The sequence below is a fragment of the Cheilinus undulatus genome, linkage group 19, assembly GCF_018320785.1.
Source record: "Cheilinus undulatus linkage group 19, ASM1832078v1, whole genome shotgun sequence".
NCBI classification, from domain to species: Eukaryota; Metazoa; Chordata; class Actinopteri; order Labriformes; family Labridae; genus Cheilinus; species Cheilinus undulatus.
In genome coordinates, this window is record NC_054883.1 from 18,554,063 (window position 1) to 18,572,471 (window position 18,409).

Here is an 18,409-nt window from a genome sequence, read left to right on the forward strand (position 1 = left end):
GTCTGCATCACAGCTCTGTTTTGGCAACAACACAGAAGCATTTGCTGTTATTTGATTGCCCATCCTCTTGTTCTCCTCACTCAGAGCATCTTTGAGTTGAATTATAAATGTATATATGTTTTGTTCTTCAAAATTCTGGTACCTTTGGTACTATCAAATGTAAAAACTATGCATTTGTGACCCAAATTTAAAATAATTTAAAACCACTTGAATCTATTCAATGACAAAAGCATGTCAATACAAAAGAACATGTATGCATACAGCTTATTTTACTCAGTTTTGACGAGACAGCATGGATATTTTGAATTTCTCATGAAATTTCCATGTTAACCTGGGAAAACCAGCTTTGTTTTCCAAAAAACAAAGTGCATAAATAAGAAGAAATCTTGAGACAGATACTGAAATCTATCAGACTTCGGTGTTAGATTTGCTTTTTCAACACTAACAGGCTCATTTCTTTATTGTGAGTGTCCAACAACATTCCCAAACACTTGGCCAGGATAAGTACTCTCTTCACACGAAACAGAAATTGCACTGCACTCTTCCAGCTACCTGGATTATTGACAAAAAAGGGCATTCACCTTGCATGACAGGAGCTGCTGTCACAACCAGTTAGTATGTTTGTATTGCTTCTTTGGTGTACTATAGGATTGACTCTGATCCAACGCAACACAGCAACAAAAAAATAAATTTAAGTGTCAAGTAAGCAGTGCAGCAACTTCAGATTTCTGCAGAGTAAAAAACATTTTTTGTCAGTGGGTGTGGGTGGCTTTGAGCACAGTAATGTGTCAGTGTTTGGGTAAAAAGGGAAATATTCTGTTTTCATAAAGGTGCATCCTCAATGCCATCCTTGCTGTAAATTTGTCAGAAACTTCTGCTAATAACAACATAAGCAATAAAAACAGTTCTTAAAACTAGAATATGTCATGCTGTACTTGAACTTCCTTGAATGTAAAGATAAACCGATCTCTTCTGCCCCTCACCACCTTGCAAAGACGTTTATTCTCACTTTTTCCTTAATCTTCTTTTTCTCGTGTTTTGTTCAGGCCTCAGTTGTTGGTCCTCCTGAACCTGGACTCAGATCAAGTTGTCAAACACCCTCGTATGCTGTCCTTCACCACTCAGCTGAAGGCAGGGAAAGGCCTGACGATCGTGGGAAATGTGTTAGAGGGAACATATCTCACCAAAGAGGCAGAGGCAAAAAGGGCTGAGCAGGTACAGCAGAAATGCACTATCACAAACAAAACAAAATGCAAATGCAAGCACAAGTAATTCTCACTTTTGTTGAAGTTTTAGACAACCTTTGTGCTATTTTGAAATAGCTAAACTCCATAAAAAGTAACATTTGATCATAACAGCTGCATAGAATTCCATGTGCCTGTACTTCTAATGTATTTCATATGATTTTTACATTGCAAGCATCATTTCCAGAGTTAACTGAATGTTGTGTTTCAGCTTTACCTCAAGGCTTTCAAACAAATCAATAATGCCACCCAGGATTTACAGTCATGACAAGCATTTTAAAAGAACTCTGCCATCTACTGGTTGAATTAAATCAATTTATTTTCTTGTCCTTGCAACCTGATTTGACTCTTCTCAAAAGCTTTTTCAATCATCGGATTACCCTTTCCACAAAATCAATCATGTGTAGAAAATAGAGTCCAGATTACACAGACTGAGATATTCATGGGCATTGCTTAAAGCCATCATAAGGAAAAATCCTGGATAGACTAAAACCAGAGAGCTGAATGTGAGGGAGATTAGCCACCACTATGGGAATCCTTTTTCTTCAGTAAAAATACACATTATTGTCATTTATATATCTCTATTTACCTCTCATTTAGGTTGTTTTTTTTCTGTTTTCTCTGTCTAGAACATCAAGTCTTCTATGTCAGCAGAGCGAACAAAAGGTTTCTGTCATGTCGTTGTGTCTTCAAACGTCAGAGATGGCTTTTCCCACCTAATCCAGTCTGCAGGGCTTGGGGGCATGAAACACAACTCAGTCTTGATGGCCTGGCCTGGGACATGGAGGCAGTCCAATGACCCACAGTCTTGGAAGAATTTCATAGGTACTGTATGAGGGACTGTATGAAATAAATACAAGAAAGTATTTATAGGTATAGAAATGAATGGTTATACATTTAAAGTTCTGTATTTCCACAGCCATCTTTTCCATGTCATTTCATCAGCCAAATGTGTCATATATAATAGCTTGTTTGCAGTCATGTGATCCCAGTGATGCATGAATGTTAGATTGGAGGCAGGAAGTGAACACCAGTTAGGAATTAATGGGAACAGAGAAAAGTTGGTATGTTAAAGCTCTAAATGGACCTGAACACTGCAGTTACCATCAGAAATTTTTCAAAATTTCTGCATACAAAGAGTATGATCCCTACACTTTACAGAAAAGGGTTTTTCACACATGGATTAACCAAATTTACCTGGCATGGAAGAGAGCAGTATCACATTTTACTCAGTCTTTCAGACTTGCTATTGCACTTCTATCTAGACAGCTAGACCCTGTCTGAGTGCCCTTTTCTTTCCTGCATTTTGTTGCTATTGAGCACATGTAAAAAGCCAAACTGGTACCACATGAAGAGCCATGTGGGAGCCTAAAAGACCGGCTTTCATCATGGAGCAGAAGGGCAAAAGCTCGCTTGATCTTGATTTTCAGTATGAATACAGACTGTGAAAGCGGGACATCACAATCCTTCTGATTTTTTTGGGTTTTAAGCAGGAGGTGTCAGAAAAGTTACCACAGGGACAACTGGCTTTTGGTGGGCAAGCATTCATAGCGACGTCGCTTTTTGATCCTTGGATGTCGACTCTTCCTATTACTGTGAAGCAGAATTCATCAAGTGTTGGATTGTTCACCCACAAATAGGGAACGTGAGCTTGGTTTAGACCATCTTAAGACAGGTTAGATCAGATCTCCAAAAAGAGAAGGATTTCCCATCACAACAAATGAGGCTGTTGGACATCAGCTGTGGAAACACAAGCCAGATCAGGGTTTACTTTCACAAACTGTACTAAAGCAAACCAGACCGTTTGGCGAAAATGGACCATACACAAGCATTTTCTGATACTGCTCCTCCAGACTGTAGATGGAGGTTTGCCTCCATTTCACCGTGAGCTTTTAAAATCTTTTGCCTGACTGTGTCACTACTTAAGGAACGTGAAATTTGAAGGGTGGTACAGACGTAAACAGTACAAACTTTGGCATTTTGATATGCAGAAGTCACTTCCTGCCCCCCATCTGGAGTTCTCCACCATGACGTGATAAAAATTTGCAAACAACTGATATTTTCTGAATAACTAACTCAATATACTTTGTTTTCCTTTCCATTCAGAGACGGTGCGGGAGACCACAGCTGCACATCAGGCCCTGCTTGTGGCAAAGAATATCGACAGTTTCCCCACCAACCAGGACCGTTTGGGTGAGGGCACCATTGACGTGTGGTGGGTGGTTCATGACGGAGGCATGCTGATGCTTCTTCCCTTCCTGCTGCGACAGCACAAGGTTGGTGTGAGAGAAAGCCTTCAGGCCATGTGTCCAATGAAAGTTCTTATTTTTCCAGCTGAAAATTAACAGCACTGCTATAAATATCACAAGGAGTCTTTTATACATTTACAAGTGTGCTTTTTAAAGATTTATTGAAGTTTTTTTTTATTATTTGATAGAAACAAGAAATAGAGCAGGATATTGTGAGAGAAAGTATGCCATCTCCACCTCTTTATTGTATGCCTCTTATTGCTATACACTGCTCTTTCCATTTTTCCCTCATTTTTGTTCTGAAGCACATGTTACCGTCGGGCATAATGGTAAAGGTGTTTATCCAGCTTCTATCTGCTGTGACTAACCAGCTTGGTTGCTATTGCAAACAAATCCTAACACACCATCTACCTCACAGAATGTATTAACATTAAAGTTTTAAACCTTTATTTAGGGACAGTTTGTAAATTGTAAAAAGAAAGAAACTTGCATGGAGCTCTGAGGACAGATCAAACTTAAACTGCACCTCATAATATCAAAAATCCCTTTTGTAACAATCCCTTAAGGTGTTCTATCCACAGCAGTGTTTTTTTTCCTCTGGTTAAGGTACTTTCTTTCAACATAAAAAACATATTTTTTCTCTGAACAGGAAGTAAACCTAACTTAGACCGTACAAATTCCAAAGTAAAAGCATAACAAAGAACAGTTAATGAGAAAATCTCTTAGGCCGGCCACACATTACAGGATTTTAAGCCCGATTTGGGGCAAGATTTGCCTCCCCTGATGATCGTGGGGGCGTATCCCGAGAGGAGTCTCATTGCAAACGACTTTGCACCTGGTTCGTAGTGTCATTCAAGATGTGTAAGGCCTTGAATGTTCAAATAAAGATGGCATTAACCGATGCCTTACACTGCAGAGGAAGAGCTCTTCCTTTGTTGCTCATTATTCTTCCATTCATCCCTGACTGATGGGCTTGCATGTTTAATTCATCTCTCCATAATGACTGTCTCCACCCTCTCCAGGTTTGGAGGAAGTGCAAGATGCGCATCTTTACCGTGGCTCAGATGGATGACAACAGCATTCAGATGAAGAAAGATCTCCAGATGTTCCTTTACCACCTGCGACTGGATGCAGAAGTGGAAGTGGTGGAGATGGTGAGGCTGTGTTTAATGTGCACATTTTGTAATGAAAGTAATTCATCACAATTCTGGAGTTACACTGCAACTACATGGGAATATGATGTCTGACCGTTGGGTGCTGTAAGGACGAAGTTTTAGGCACTGTGGCTTCCAAAGTTTAAGTGTAGTTTGAGCTTTGACAAAATAAACACAAGCTGTGAAAATAGAATAGCTTCTGGGGATTTGTTATTTATTAAATTATGAAGTATTCTGTCTACTCAAACTTTAGTAATACCCCTGTTTCTGTCCTCTTCTGTGCAGCATGATAATGACATCTCAGCCTTCACCTACGAGAAGACACTGATGATGGAGCAGAGGTCTCAGATGCTGAAACAGATGCAACTATCCAGAACTGAAAGGGAGAGAGAGGTAAAGAGGATTTGAGTTAGTCTGTCTGAACACAGCAATGGTCCAACAGTCTCTTCTTGTTTGAGGCATTTGATAATGAGAGAATGCTGTTTTCTGAAAGCATGTCTTAGATTAGATACTAATACTATAAGCACGGTAACATCCACATGGCCTAATGCTGAGTTAAATGACGATTGGCCCCTTTCCTTGTTCATCTATCATCGCCTCTCTTGGCCATCAACACCACTCAGATTCAGAGTATCACTGATGAATCGCGTAGCTCGATCCGGAGGAAGAACCAGGATGCTGCACAGGGCACCAACCTCAGCCGGCAGTCCTCACAGAGGGAGGACAATCAGGAGGATGAGGTAGTCGATTATATTCAACCACTGCCCCTCAATGTTTGACTCACAGGCCCGTCTTCACAAAGCTGGATCTTTGGCTGCAGGTCTAACCACTTTAGCACCATTATTGTTAGAAATCTGGACTAAAAATGCAACAGATGTTAGCAATTAGAGAAGAAGTGATGCCAAGACAGTTGTGTTTATGATTATGTAGATGAGACTCATGTTATCTTGTGGTTTTCAAGAAAACCTACAGGTGATTTAATTAAAGATTCCCTGTTCAATCTTAAAATTATTGTTTATACTAAGGAATTTTTCTTTTTTTTTTGCAAAAAGACACAACCTTGTGCATGCTGACACTGATTCTGTGCTACAGATCTTCTCTCTGAAGGGTTTTATTTGATGGAAAAACCTCTTCAAATGCTTCTCGGGGATATATCCCAAACAGTGTTCCAAATTGATCTCAGTTGGCTTGACTATAGCGTAAGCTCATAGCTAATTGACCATGTTTATGCATGTTACATCCAAGCAAGTGCTGCTCTAGAGCATTTCCAGCAAGCCAAATCTAATTGGTCTGCATCAGCTGTTGTAGTTTAGTAAGGACTCAGAGTAGCCATTAGCCCTTTTTTGGAAAGTTTCCTTCCAAACATGCTTATCAATACTACATAGAGAGAAGTTGGCTCACAATATCAGATAGCATCCATCTCCCATATCTGACAAGCTAACCACAAGTCCAGACTAGCCTTACAGTAGTGCTACTAACTGTCATTGAGCTGCTTTGTGAATACCAGCCACCTGCACCCCAATGCTGCTCCCCGACGTCCCTGACCCTCCCACACCTCCCAGTATTCCCAGTACACAGTAAAGAGTAAACAGTATTGTCTCAGACACCTGACAATTGTGTTTGACTGTCTGATAATCTAAGAATTAACAGTTTTGAAAGCTTTTAACATTTTCCTTTCAGCCTTGCTTGTGTTATAGGACTATGTTCTTTTATGTTCGGTTGTTCTTTCAGATGGATGCTTGTGCTATCATGCTAACAGTGAGTTATTACCATAGCTAAAGCCAACCAAAGAGGAGTTGAACTACTGCACTAGAGATAGACCAGTTAGGTTGATACATCAACAAAATCTTCAAATTCATTTTTACATTCTTGCTTTAAAGGGTATTATAACTTTACAGGGTTGCCATCAAAGCTTTTTGGATGATAAAGATCTCCTTTTTTGATGTTCTGACCTGGCAGTACTATACTCTTTACATTGTTTTAGCTAAACCAAAATCACCCTCCCCTCATCTCCGTGTTGGTATTCCCCTCCCTCCTGCCACCCTTACCTTTAGCTTGTATTCATACCATAAAAACAGCATGCATTAAAGGTCAAAATACTTAAAAAATGTGACACTTTAATCAACAAGTTCTGAATAAATGAGTCAGCCTGCTGTTTTATGAAAATGCATCATCAGGTATGAATGTGCATGAATAGATCCAGAGGCCATAGTCCATCTCTGTATGATTTCAGACAGTAATGAAATGTTGTTTACTAGAATCTGTGGTTATATAACATTGACATTGCTCTCTAGCACGGACACAGGAAGAGCAGTGAACAAATGTTCTGTCAAATGCTTTGCTTTTTTTATTCCTTCACTACTTGCATTGTACATGTACAGGCATGCTTTTTAAGAAATATATATCAAGCGTGTTTAACAATCTCTGGAGAGCCTCAGTCTGTTATACAGTGCTGCAGTACGAGTAGATATTTTTGTGGGCCAACCTGGAAGTTCGTTTTGCACTGGTTCTGTTTAACCTTGCAAAGCTGATGGACTGGTCAGATTCCATGTCTGTCATCTGGCAGATCTGTCTTGCAAAGCTCCATTCTGGAGCAGTTTGTCGCTGTGTAAGAAGTGACCAATCAATCTGCATCCTTTGAGGAGAATAGTGCGGAAGAAGTTTGCTTGGAAATGAGTTTGCAATAGTTACTGGCAGGGTTTGGTTGTTCCGCAAGCCGGTATACAATGGCTGCCATTGGAGCAGTTAGCTCAGATGTAGCAACAGCGGCAGTTTGATCAGAACTTGACATTTTTTCATCAAAAGAAGAGCAGAGAACCACACTGAAAGTTTTTCTTTTGCTCCAGTGATAGCAGACATAATGGCCACTGCACAAGTTAACTCCAGAGCTGCACATGCAAACTACATGTTACCGTCGCTCTGATTGGCCAGCAGAGAATGAGACAGACAGAATGTTGGTCAAGCCCCTCTGCCCTTCCCTAACACAGACTATGGACAGTTTATCATTTAAATTGTCTGGGGATATTTATCATTAGTTGTGGATTTTTTTTATGATAGCCCTTTAGGCTTCATATTTACTCTTTTAGTCAGGACTGAACCATAAGTGCTAAAATGACCATTCAGTTCTGGGGTTTAGGACTCAGTACTGCAGTACTCTTATTTCTGCATGCCTGTGTTTACACAGCATCTTATTAGCCTCGTTATTTTTCCATTTTATTGCACTGTAGTGTCATTCACCCATAAATGTTGTGTTTCAGCCCTTGTCAGGGCCTTTATCCTAATGCACCTTTATTTTGCTGTCCATTGATGTTGTTTTAAAGGTCACATATTATGCAAAATACACTTTTCAGGCTTTTCTAGCAAAAATATGTGCCCCTGGTCAGAAAAATCCACCCCTCACCTCCTTTCTCCATCTTTCAGAAAATATGTGCTGAAACAAGTCGTTTTCAGATTTTCCCCTCATGATGTCATGTGAGGAGTTAGCACCGCCCCCAGGTTCAATTGGCCCTCTCCGCTTGGAAGAAAATTCTGCCCTCCTCTCCTGATCCTCCTCTTAGCTGCCAGCTGAGAGGACAATCAAGAGAGCCACATTCCTGAGAGGGGGCGGAGTCAGTAGTGGAGTCAGACAGCTCATTAACATTTAAAGCCACAGCCACAAAACAGCTCGTTCTGAGCAGGGCTGAAACAGGGGTTTTAAGACATGCCAAAATCCAATACTGTAGTGTTTTTTCGGCAACAAACTTCACAGACATGTTTTGGGGACCTCTGAGACCAATATAAACTTGTCTTTAAAGGGGCAAAATATGTGACCTTTAATAGTTAAACAGTCTTGTTCCCATGATTCTCTAGCTTCCTTTGTACTACTGTCAACTTGTAAGGAAAACTTGTTTATTCCCTTCATCCATGCTCCTGGTTTGTGTTCGTCTGTCATTTTTTTTTTTTTTACATCTGTACTGTTACGGTCTGTCTCTTTTTGTGCTATTTCTTTACTTTGTTTTCATGCTTTACTCAACTTTTAGCTATTTTTGCTGCCCTTCTTCTTTCATTTGCTTTTCTTCATCATGACTCTTTCGTCATGGCTATTGTTTATTTTTTTTGTACCAGGCTTTTCATCTTTAAATCTGTTCTGTCATCCAGTTTTTTGTGTTTCATCACTTTTTTCTTCTTCTGTTTAGGCCCAGCTCATCCATGATAGAAACACAGCATCTCACGCTACTGTAAATGACAAGGCCGGCACTGGACCCGATCGGGTTCACATGACCTGGACAAAAGACAAGCTCTTCACGGAGCGTAACCGTAGCCGGGAGTGCAACGCAAATGCGGCTGTGCGAGACTTGTTTAACATGAAACCGTAAGTTCATGTCTCTCAGAATATAGCAGACTTACTATATTTTATCTACTAAGTTAAAGGAAAACATGAAAAGTTAGTGATATTGATGCATAGAATAAAGGAAAATAATCCTGGGTGCTTTTTTTTATATCTATATTACATTATGTTGGTTTATGGTTTATGCTGTGTAAAATGTAAATTTAAGGTAATACAGACATTTTTAAATCATCTTTAACTTATATGTAATTGAATACAGCACAAACACAAGATATTTAATGTTAAAACTGCCGTGGTTTATTGTTACATAGAAAATATACATATATTCTGAATTTGATGCCTGCAACATGTAACCAAACAAAGTTGGGACAGGGCAAAAAAATGAGTGAAAATTGCACATTGTTCAAAGAACACCTGGAAAATTCCACAGTTTAGTAGGTTAATTGGTAACAGGTGATAGCACCATGATTGGCTATAAAATGAGCACTTCTGAAAGGCTCAGTCATTCCTAGTTAATGATGGCGTGAGGTTCTCCCATAGATTGTAGAAAGAATTTGACAAAGCCTGTGTGACATCAGTCGTCTGCTTACAATAGGCGGACTCAAACTGCTTTTGAAGCCAATCCCGGCCTCCATGTTGAAATCGCTGTCTCAACCAAGCTTTGGCTAACCTAACAGCCCGCCCACTAAGCTCGACTTCCTGACAGCTAGCTAGCTAGCATTCTGGTTGACAGAAAGGTAGCTTCTGCCCGTCAAGCTATCTGTCAATCAAATGAGACATGCCAATCAGTGTGTAGTGATGTTTTTCCTCAATATAATCAAGTTGTGGTACCAAAAAATTCACCAGCTTGACAATGTGAGCGCATGAAGACATTGGCTAATGAGACACGTTTGTTTTTTTTATAACCAGGCTGTAAGCCAGTTTATTTCTTCTGTAAAAAAACTGCTTTTTAACATTTGTTCAGACGGGACTTCCAGTTTTCCTGCAGCCAGCCTCAAGTGGACATTCATAGTGCTGCAGTTTTATGCCCTTCCGCATTGGCTGCATTTTTTAGGACCGGAGGCTGCTGCTTGGGTTCTCCACTCTGTTAGAGACTGTGTATTTTAATAGTCCAACAGCTTATGAAAAACATTCCTCAGCTACAAGGATCTTACAGATTTGCCCATCTACAGTCTATAATTTCATCAAAGATTCAGAGAAGCTGGAGAATTCAACACTGAGTAACCTGAACACTGGCATTGTTCTGTTCTGTGGTTAACACAGTACATCACTGCGTCTACAAATCTAAGTTATAGGGGACATATTTTACCCTTTTAAGACAAGTTTATGTTGGTCTCAGAGGTCCCCAAAACATGTCTGTGAAGTTTGTTGCTGAACAAACATTCCAGTATTGGATTTTTGCATGTCTAAAAACCCTTCTGTTTCAGCCCTGCACAGAACAAGCTGTTTCTGTGTCTGTAAATGTTAATGAGCTCTCTGACTCCGCCCCTGACCACACCCTCCTCGGGAAAATTGATGCAGTACTCGTGAAGTTACAGACACTTTTTTTTTTTTTTTAAGATTTATTTTTGGGCTTTTTCGTGCCTTTATTAGATGGAGGAGGACAGTGGATAGACTACGAAACAGGGAAGGGGTGGGAGGAGACATTCGGGAAATGGTGCCACAGACTGGATTCGAACCCAGACCGCCGGCGTACATGGTGCGCGCCTTAGCCACTTGACTATCGGTGCGTCCCAGTTACAGACGCTTTTATCCAAAGTTTAGGACCTGACTGGGTTTCGAACCATCAGTCTCCCAGACCGTGGTCAGCAGGGTAACCCACTGAGCTATCCAGCATCTCAGCTGGTAGCTGAGAGGATCAGTAGTGGGGGAGGGCCAACCCAACCTGGGGGTGGGTGCTTAGGCCCCTGGTGAGGTCACTAGATGTAAAATCTGAGAACGGCTTGTTTCAGCACACATTTTCTGAAAGGTGGAGAAAGAGAGGGGGAGAGGGAATGGATTTTTCTGGTACTTGAGGGGATTGTGGACAGGCCAGGGACACATATTTGTGTTAGAAAAGCCTGAATAAGTGATTTTTGCATAATATGTCCCCTTTAAGACTTTACCGTGCAAAATGAAGATCATATATCAACAACATTCATAAGCCTCGCCCACTTCTCTGGGCCTTAGTTCACCTGAGATGGACTAACCTAAATTGGAAAAGTGCTCTGTGGTTTAATGAGTCCACATTTCAAACTTTTTTGAAAATAATGGCCATTGAGTCCCCTGGGCTAAAGAGGAAAATGACCATCAGTAATGTTCTGGATAGGCACAGAGTTCAAAAGCCAGTATCTCCAAAGTTGTGGAGGTGTATTGTATCCATGACATGGCTCATTTGCTCATCTGTGATGGCAAATTAATACTGAGAGGTACACACAGGTTTTGGAGCGACATGTGCTTCCATCCAGACGTCTTTATCAGGGACGTCCCTGCTTATTTCACTGAGCCACATTCTGCACGAGCCACAACAGCATGGCTTCTCCCACTGAAAATGTGTGGAGTATCATGAAGCACAAAATACAACCATGGAAATGCTGCACTGCTGAGCTACTTCAGATGTACATCAAGCAAGAATTGTAAATATTTTTTTTCAATACCTCAACAGTTTACTGTCTTTACTGACGCTTAAAGAGATGTTAGAAGAAAAAGTAATGTAATATGATGGTAAATATGCCCCTGTCCCAACTTTTTTGAATGCATTGCAGGCTAAGCAACAGAATATATGTAATGAGGTCTTTTTGATTATCAATATTTAAATAACAATCCTGGACGGTCAATGGTGAAACATGCACTATCAGTGGGCGTACTTTGTTTCTGATGTTGCAGCCTGTGTGCAGCTGCCAACAGATGTAATCCTTTAAAGTGTTTTAAAATATTGTTTTCATTTAAGCCTCAAATTATATACAAAAAAAATCATACCCAGGATTTAAAATTCAAGATTTATTCCTAAATTGAAGGAGTTTCAGGTTTACCAAAACTGCTTTGATGATGATGGTACAAAACATGATGTTGATGCATGTGCCTTGTGAGAGACGTTTGCACCATTTTGAATCATTTTACAAAGTTTTCTAGAGAAATAAAGTAGAAATGATCTGAAAAGTAAACCCAAGTATGCATAGTACTGATAAACCTTTCAGGATGGTGCTAAAGCCTCAGTGCAGAAGGACAGCATGTTTAGAAGTAGGAGACATAGTTGTAACGAGACTGGTGAGGGTGAAATGGGACAACTATCTGCATGGTGTGTGCATTCAGGCTGCACTTGGTGTGTACACTTGAAGCCATCTCAGTCTTAGTGCATGGCCCGACCACGCAGACCATGTGTGCACCATTTTGCTGTTAAAGACTAACACTTTATCATCCAATACTGTCCTTAATGTTAGGTTTGTTCCAGTCCTGTTCAATTGGCTCATGAAGTTTAAAGTCACTTGATGTAAGCAACCCTTACAGGAGCAGAAGAAATGGAGGCTACTTTTGACAAAGCCTCACATCAAACAACTCCTTTTTTGTCTCACTGGGGTTTTTATGGGATTTTGGGTGCCAGGACGAGTCGTTTGGGACAGTTTGAAGCATGCAGTGTGGTGGATTGAGCTGGAGAGCTGATGTAGGAAGCATCTAAGCCTGTTTCTGTTGTTCTGTCCCATTTTCCTCCTTCTAGAGAGTGGGAGAGTCTGTAAGTTGCCTTCTCTTTGCCTTAGGCTGTACGTGTGTGCACTGCTGCTGTGGTGACTGTAGCTTTGTTCAGTGTCCTCCAGCTCGTATCTGTGTGTGTTTGTGTTTGCATGGCCTTGTTGGTGTGTCATAACATGCATGGACTTTGTCTGAATAAAGAGCATGTTGGCCTCTATCGATTAAATTTGAATGTACATTTATGATATTGTTCTCTGCATGCAAAAACTTGCTTTCCATTCAACTTGAACAAAGTGAATCAATTTTGATGATAAATATATTTTTTTAAATTCAGTAGAATGGAAAGCAAAGTTTGTTACATTTTCATATAATATGGCTTATGGCAGTATTTGTGCTTTACCGCTTTGTGATCTAATATTGTGATGGTTGTAAAGAGGCAACATTTAAAGTAAAAGAAGAGGGAAGATGATATGTTTGACATTTATTTTGAATATATGTTCATTTAAGTTAAATAATATGTTTCTAAGACTTTAACATATACAGTTCAGTACGATATAATTCACAATAATGATCATCATTTTGCTAAATTTGACTATTTACTACTATAGATTTATACTGCATCTCCCTCTTTCTTACAATGCTGCCTCATTACTAAGATTTCATTTGCTTCAGTCCCTTATTAGTGCCTTATTTATATTTATTTGAGTCTGATGACACTTTTGACCTTAAAAATGTTAATTGTTATGATTGTCTAGTTAAGGTATTTTCTCTTGAAATTTAAAAACAATGTTTTAATTTACTGGCCATTCAGATTGTACAGTTTTCCATGTACAAATATGATAACAATAGATTAATTTTGCTTACATTTAAGACAAAGTTTATTTCTTGAGAAAGGGAAGCCAAAGAAACTCTGCTTTATAATTGGATGTGTCTAAAGGGGAAAACCCTTGTTTTTCTTTCCATGAAAAGAAAAGATGTCTCATTCTAATGGTCCATTGTAGTTTGGGATGCACAATATTATGGGCATGATATAAGAATCAGAAGATATGACAGTTTCAGCCAATATTTACAACCAATTTATTGACTGCAAATACCACCCTGTATCTCCTGTAAATATCAGCTGCAAACACCAGCCTATATTAACTGCAAATATCTGCCTACAATGAGTGTAAATATTGTCCTGTATCTAATATATGTATTGGCCTATAACGATCCTTAATATCAGCCTAAATCTGCTAAATCAGCTTATATGGACTGTAAATATCAGCCTATATCGATATAGGTCAATATTTACAGTCAATATAAGCTGAAATTTATAGTCGATATAGGCCTATATTTACAGTCGATAAAGGCCAATATTTACAGTCGGTATCGGCTGGTATCTAAATATCTGCCTATATCCACTGTAAATATCAGCCACTTTTGACTGTAAATATTGGCCTGTATGTACTGTAAATATTGGCCTATATGGACTGTAAATATTGGCCTATACTGACGGTAAATATTGGCCTATATTGACTGTAAATATTGACCTTCATTGACTGTAAATATTGGCTGTATTTTTGAATACATTTCTGGAGGTCTTGATCTTCATTCCTTAAATTTTGATAGTGTTTGTTAGGGGGCAAAGTTTGTTTCTGTTTTATATATATTGGTATTGACTAAAGTCAATTTGTAAATGTCGATGTACTAGATACCAGTAAAAATCCAATATAGTGCATCCCTAATTATAGTGTTATGGACTTTTGATATATCTTTTTCATAAACCCTTTCAAGCACTGCCCCACTGAATATTCTAAAGCTGCACAGCAACAGAGCTTTGTGCTCTGTCTGCCTCTGTTGGTTACTAGCTCTTTTTTTTTACTGAGGAGTCATTTCAATAAAAATTGAAATTCATGAGGGGTATTACCTAAAAATACAGCCTTGCACTGCTGCATGCTCCCCAAATACGTTACACGCATACACTTGAAAGTTGCAAAGTTGGAAGTTGTCGCTGCTTTTAAAACATCTTTTCTCTCTCCGTGTGTTGTTTACTTTAAGTAAACACACATCTCAAATCCGGTTTTTGTTGAAAGGACTCCACAATTCAAAAACTAATCACAGTAGGTGATTCATTAGGGCCGTACCCTCAGCCTTATGTCGTTTGAGAACACCTAAATATGGTTTTCACACTGGTTTTAGTCCAAAAGAAGTCCCAGAGATAAGCTAACAGTATTTCAGGTCCAGATGTTATCATTAATGACATGTAGGGTTAGGTTCACTGTTTTCTGGTTAATAATGTCCTCATCAGGTCTTTCTTTTCTCACTGGGACCTTCTTGTCAAACCAGGAACCAGTCAAATGTCCGTCGGATGCACACAGCTGTCAAGCTGAACGAGGTGGTGGTGAACAAGTCACAGGGAGCTCACCTGGTTCTGCTCAACATGCCAGGACCACCCAAGAACAGAGGAGGAGACGAGAACTGTATCCTTTAAGCAGCGTTAAGCTGTTTAAGAACAAAAATCAAACAAGAATGTGAAAACAATAGTTGAAGGGTCTCTGGCTCAAGATACAGGGAAGGGTTGTTGCAGTCCACATGCTGGCTAGTTGGTAGACGTCTTGTTGAAATATAGCTATTTCAGTATAGAAATTATATTGCATCTTTAAACCTTGACTGCTCTCTCTTAGACATGGAGTTCCTTGAAGTTCTCCTTGAGGGCCTGAACCGGGTCCTTCTGGTGCGAGGCGGTGGACGTGAAGTCATCACCATCTACTCTTAAACATAAAAAAAACTCTCACACCCCACCCTGCACTCATGGGCTCTTGCCATTGACTGGTCGACGGGCATTTTTTTTTCTGGAAAGAAGCCTGATTTGGGTTGTTTTTTTTTAAACAATGGGCAGGGATTGTTGGAAGGCGGGACCACTTGTGATTGACAGCTGGTCTTGACGGACCTCGGGAAGAAGGAAACAATTAGCATTGAATGGCTGAGAGTACGAGCGCAGCGTGTCTCCACCCTGGGCCACCGTACCCCTGCAAACGGAAGATAGAGCATAGAGACACTTTATATTGTTCATTTAAAATGTTCTGTTCTGTTACATTTCATATTCTTTCCTTCTTGTGTCGATGTTGTCACGTTACTGATGCTCACTGTGTAATGATAAGCAAAGAAGTGAACATGTGCTGTTGATTTAAACCATGTAGTCATTTCATGTTTTCCAATGTCCTCAACTCTGGACCTAAAAAAAAGAAAAAAAGCGCAGAGAGGACACACAGTACAAGTTTTACTTAAAGTTTGGGGATCTCTGCGTTTTGGATCACCATTTGAACTTAATGCTTTCATTTTCAAAACCTGAACTACAGACAAGGTAAACAGTCTGATTCGACACTGCTGAAACATCTTTTACAGTCTGCGTTTAACAGCAGTAGTATAAGTTGTTTGCCTTGTCAGTGATTTAGTGAAGGACCAGCCAGGAGGAAGCTAAAGGTGTAGGAGTTTATTTAAACTTCCTCCATGTTGGTGGGAACATTTCATTTATCGGGTACTGATGCTTTTACTGTTGGTCTACATTTCCCATGTCAGAGAACTCTGATGTTTTCATAGGAAAAATAGCCATAGCTAATGCTCTTGGACTCTTTCTTAGCTTTATGGAAAGACATTAAATGCAAATGTATACATATTTTAGGTGCGTGAAGTAGTGCTCAGTTGGGAATAGACTTTTTTAAATTTAACAGTAGACTGGGTGATCAGTTCGCACATTTAATCTTTGCCTTCAGAACTGTTGGCAACTAACAAAGCATACTTTTTAAAGCACAAATAATGTAATTCTTCCCATATGGACGTAGTTCCAGCACTGTTGACTTTGCACTACCGATCTATCAGCACTTAATTCATTGGTTCTACCGCCTACAGTGACACTTTATACTCTACCACTACATTCTTTGATATTGATGAGCTTATGAAAAGGGTGCATGCAGCAAGTCATTTCACACTATCGGATACTCATGTTTCATGTTCTTTTTTAATATTTTAGCAGACATCTTTAGGCTTTGAGTTCCAATAATATAACAAGCGTTTGTAGGAGAAAAAGTGCCAAAATCAAAGAAACTGTGGAAGTATTGAAAATGCATCTCGAGGAATGGTCATTCATAGTTTTGAATCTTTTACATCTTCATCTTGACAATCTTAAATCTTGAAATCCTTTAACGATAGAGCTCTGCACTTCTGGATATAATTAGTGAAAAGAGAACAGTGCAATTTCTAGGGCAGTTAACTCAACTAAAGGATGACTTTAAAGCAAGGGGAAAAGAGGAAACACCCCTTTATCATCATGTGTACCTCCACAGTTTCTTTCAGATTAGCTGTGCAGTATTTTGTAAAGCAGAATGTCGTATTTCCCCGCGCTTCTTCGCAGAGGAAGTAGACCTGACCGTCAGTTATGCAACACCTGTGTTTTGTTGTGTATCGTTCAGTTGATGTATGCCTATGTCACTATGTAGTTATGGTCTGTGTAGTGTTTGTCACATTATATTTGACCTTCTGTTACTTTAAGTGTTCATTCTCATTGTGATTTGTGAGGCAGAGGGAGGCGGTATGTGTGAAAAGCAACAGCACGTGTTTTTTTGTGTGTGTTTTTGTTCCAGCCCATCGGAAACACACCATGCACAACACACGGGACTGAAAACCCCTCAGGAGACCCTGGACTGAGAGTAAAAAAGACTTGAATGATGCAACCGGGGTACAAGAAATGGTTTAAAAAACTCTGTCAATATATAGAGTACAAAATATTCCAGTTATGTTATTGAGTTTTAGCCACCAAAGATGAAGCAGAATTCTGTTTAAATAAAGAAAGAAATTTAAGATTGTTTAGTTTTACCAAGTTTGAAGCATTTATCATTTTAAATATTAAAGAGGGTTTTTGTTTTAATTTGGTTACTGAGCTAAATAGCAGTAGCTATGCATAAAGAAAACATTAAACATGTGAAACTTAAAAGAAATATGCTATAAAGTAATGTTTTTGGAAGTAAATAGCATCGTCAGCAGTGTGTCTTCAACATCTCTAATGTGTGAGTGACTGTAGAAAGTTATCTACCTCAAGGAGTCACTGAGGCTCGGCTGAAGAAATAAAAGCTTGTTCAATCGCATTTCTCTTTTCAAACTGATGTTCCGTGTCGAGTCGACCAGCAGAACTGTGTGTATGTGCGTGGATGTTTGTGTGTCTCTCTGTGCATACTGTCCGAAGGTGAAGCTGGTGTTGTGTGAAGTGTTTCTGCTGTCGTCCGGCTCAGCCGACAGGCCTCACAGGACGGGACAGGACGGCACACATGTAGAGGAAGGTAGCCCTGTAAATTGTATTTGTGCCTCTCTGAGTAATTATTAAAAGTGCTGAAATAAATGTGTCTGCTTCTCTATTTTACACACAAATCAGTCACAGTGCTTTGGGGAAACCATGATAGTTTTTAAGCATTTACAAACTGCAATTCCAAAAAGGCTGGGACGTGTATAAATGTGAATTAAATAAAGAATCTGGTGATATGCAAATCTTTTAAACTGTTTTAACTAGGGGTGGAAAACTTTAAACCCCAAAATATCGACAAAAATGATCAAGGTCCAAACACTCGAGATGGTTTGGAAAATGTAAAAGACCTTTAATTCACAGGGCAAGAGACATCTTCAGGGGGAGTAAAACGAGAAATGCATCTTGTATAATTCAGAAAGTTAAAATTCATTTTTATGATTAATCTTCTCTTAGTCCTCCATCATGACAAAGTCAAAACAGAATTTGAGAAA

At 39.4% G+C, this 18,409-nt stretch overlaps 1 protein-coding gene across 6 annotated transcripts in view; it reads left to right on the forward strand.

The window, feature by feature from the left end:
* Positions 1-18,014, forward strand: part of slc12a7b (solute carrier family 12 member 7b) — a 119,922-nt gene extending 101,908 nt beyond the window's left edge. For 2 of the 6 annotated variants that reach the window (XM_041814563.1, XM_041814565.1), the window contains exons 17-26: positions 1,047-1,215; positions 1,874-2,069; positions 3,351-3,520; positions 4,516-4,647; positions 4,933-5,040; positions 5,271-5,387; positions 8,823-8,998; positions 12,669-12,683; positions 14,969-15,102; positions 15,307-18,014. In XM_041814563.1, coding sequence (XP_041670497.1) covers positions 1,047-1,215; positions 1,874-2,069; positions 3,351-3,520; positions 4,516-4,647; positions 4,933-5,040; positions 5,271-5,387; positions 8,823-8,998; positions 12,669-12,683; positions 14,969-15,102; positions 15,307-15,398 — 1,309 coding nt within the window. In that variant the 3' untranslated portion in view covers positions 15,399-18,014. Of the gene's footprint in view, positions 1-1,046; positions 1,216-1,873; positions 2,070-3,350; positions 3,521-4,515; positions 4,648-4,932; positions 5,041-5,270; positions 5,388-8,822; positions 8,999-12,393; positions 12,610-12,668; positions 12,684-14,968; positions 15,103-15,306 lie in introns of those variants that run through there. The other 4 variants (XM_041814564.1, XM_041814566.1, XM_041814568.1 and 1 more) reach the window with 4 other exon arrangements.
* The last annotated feature ends 395 nt before the right edge of the window (positions 18,015-18,409 follow it).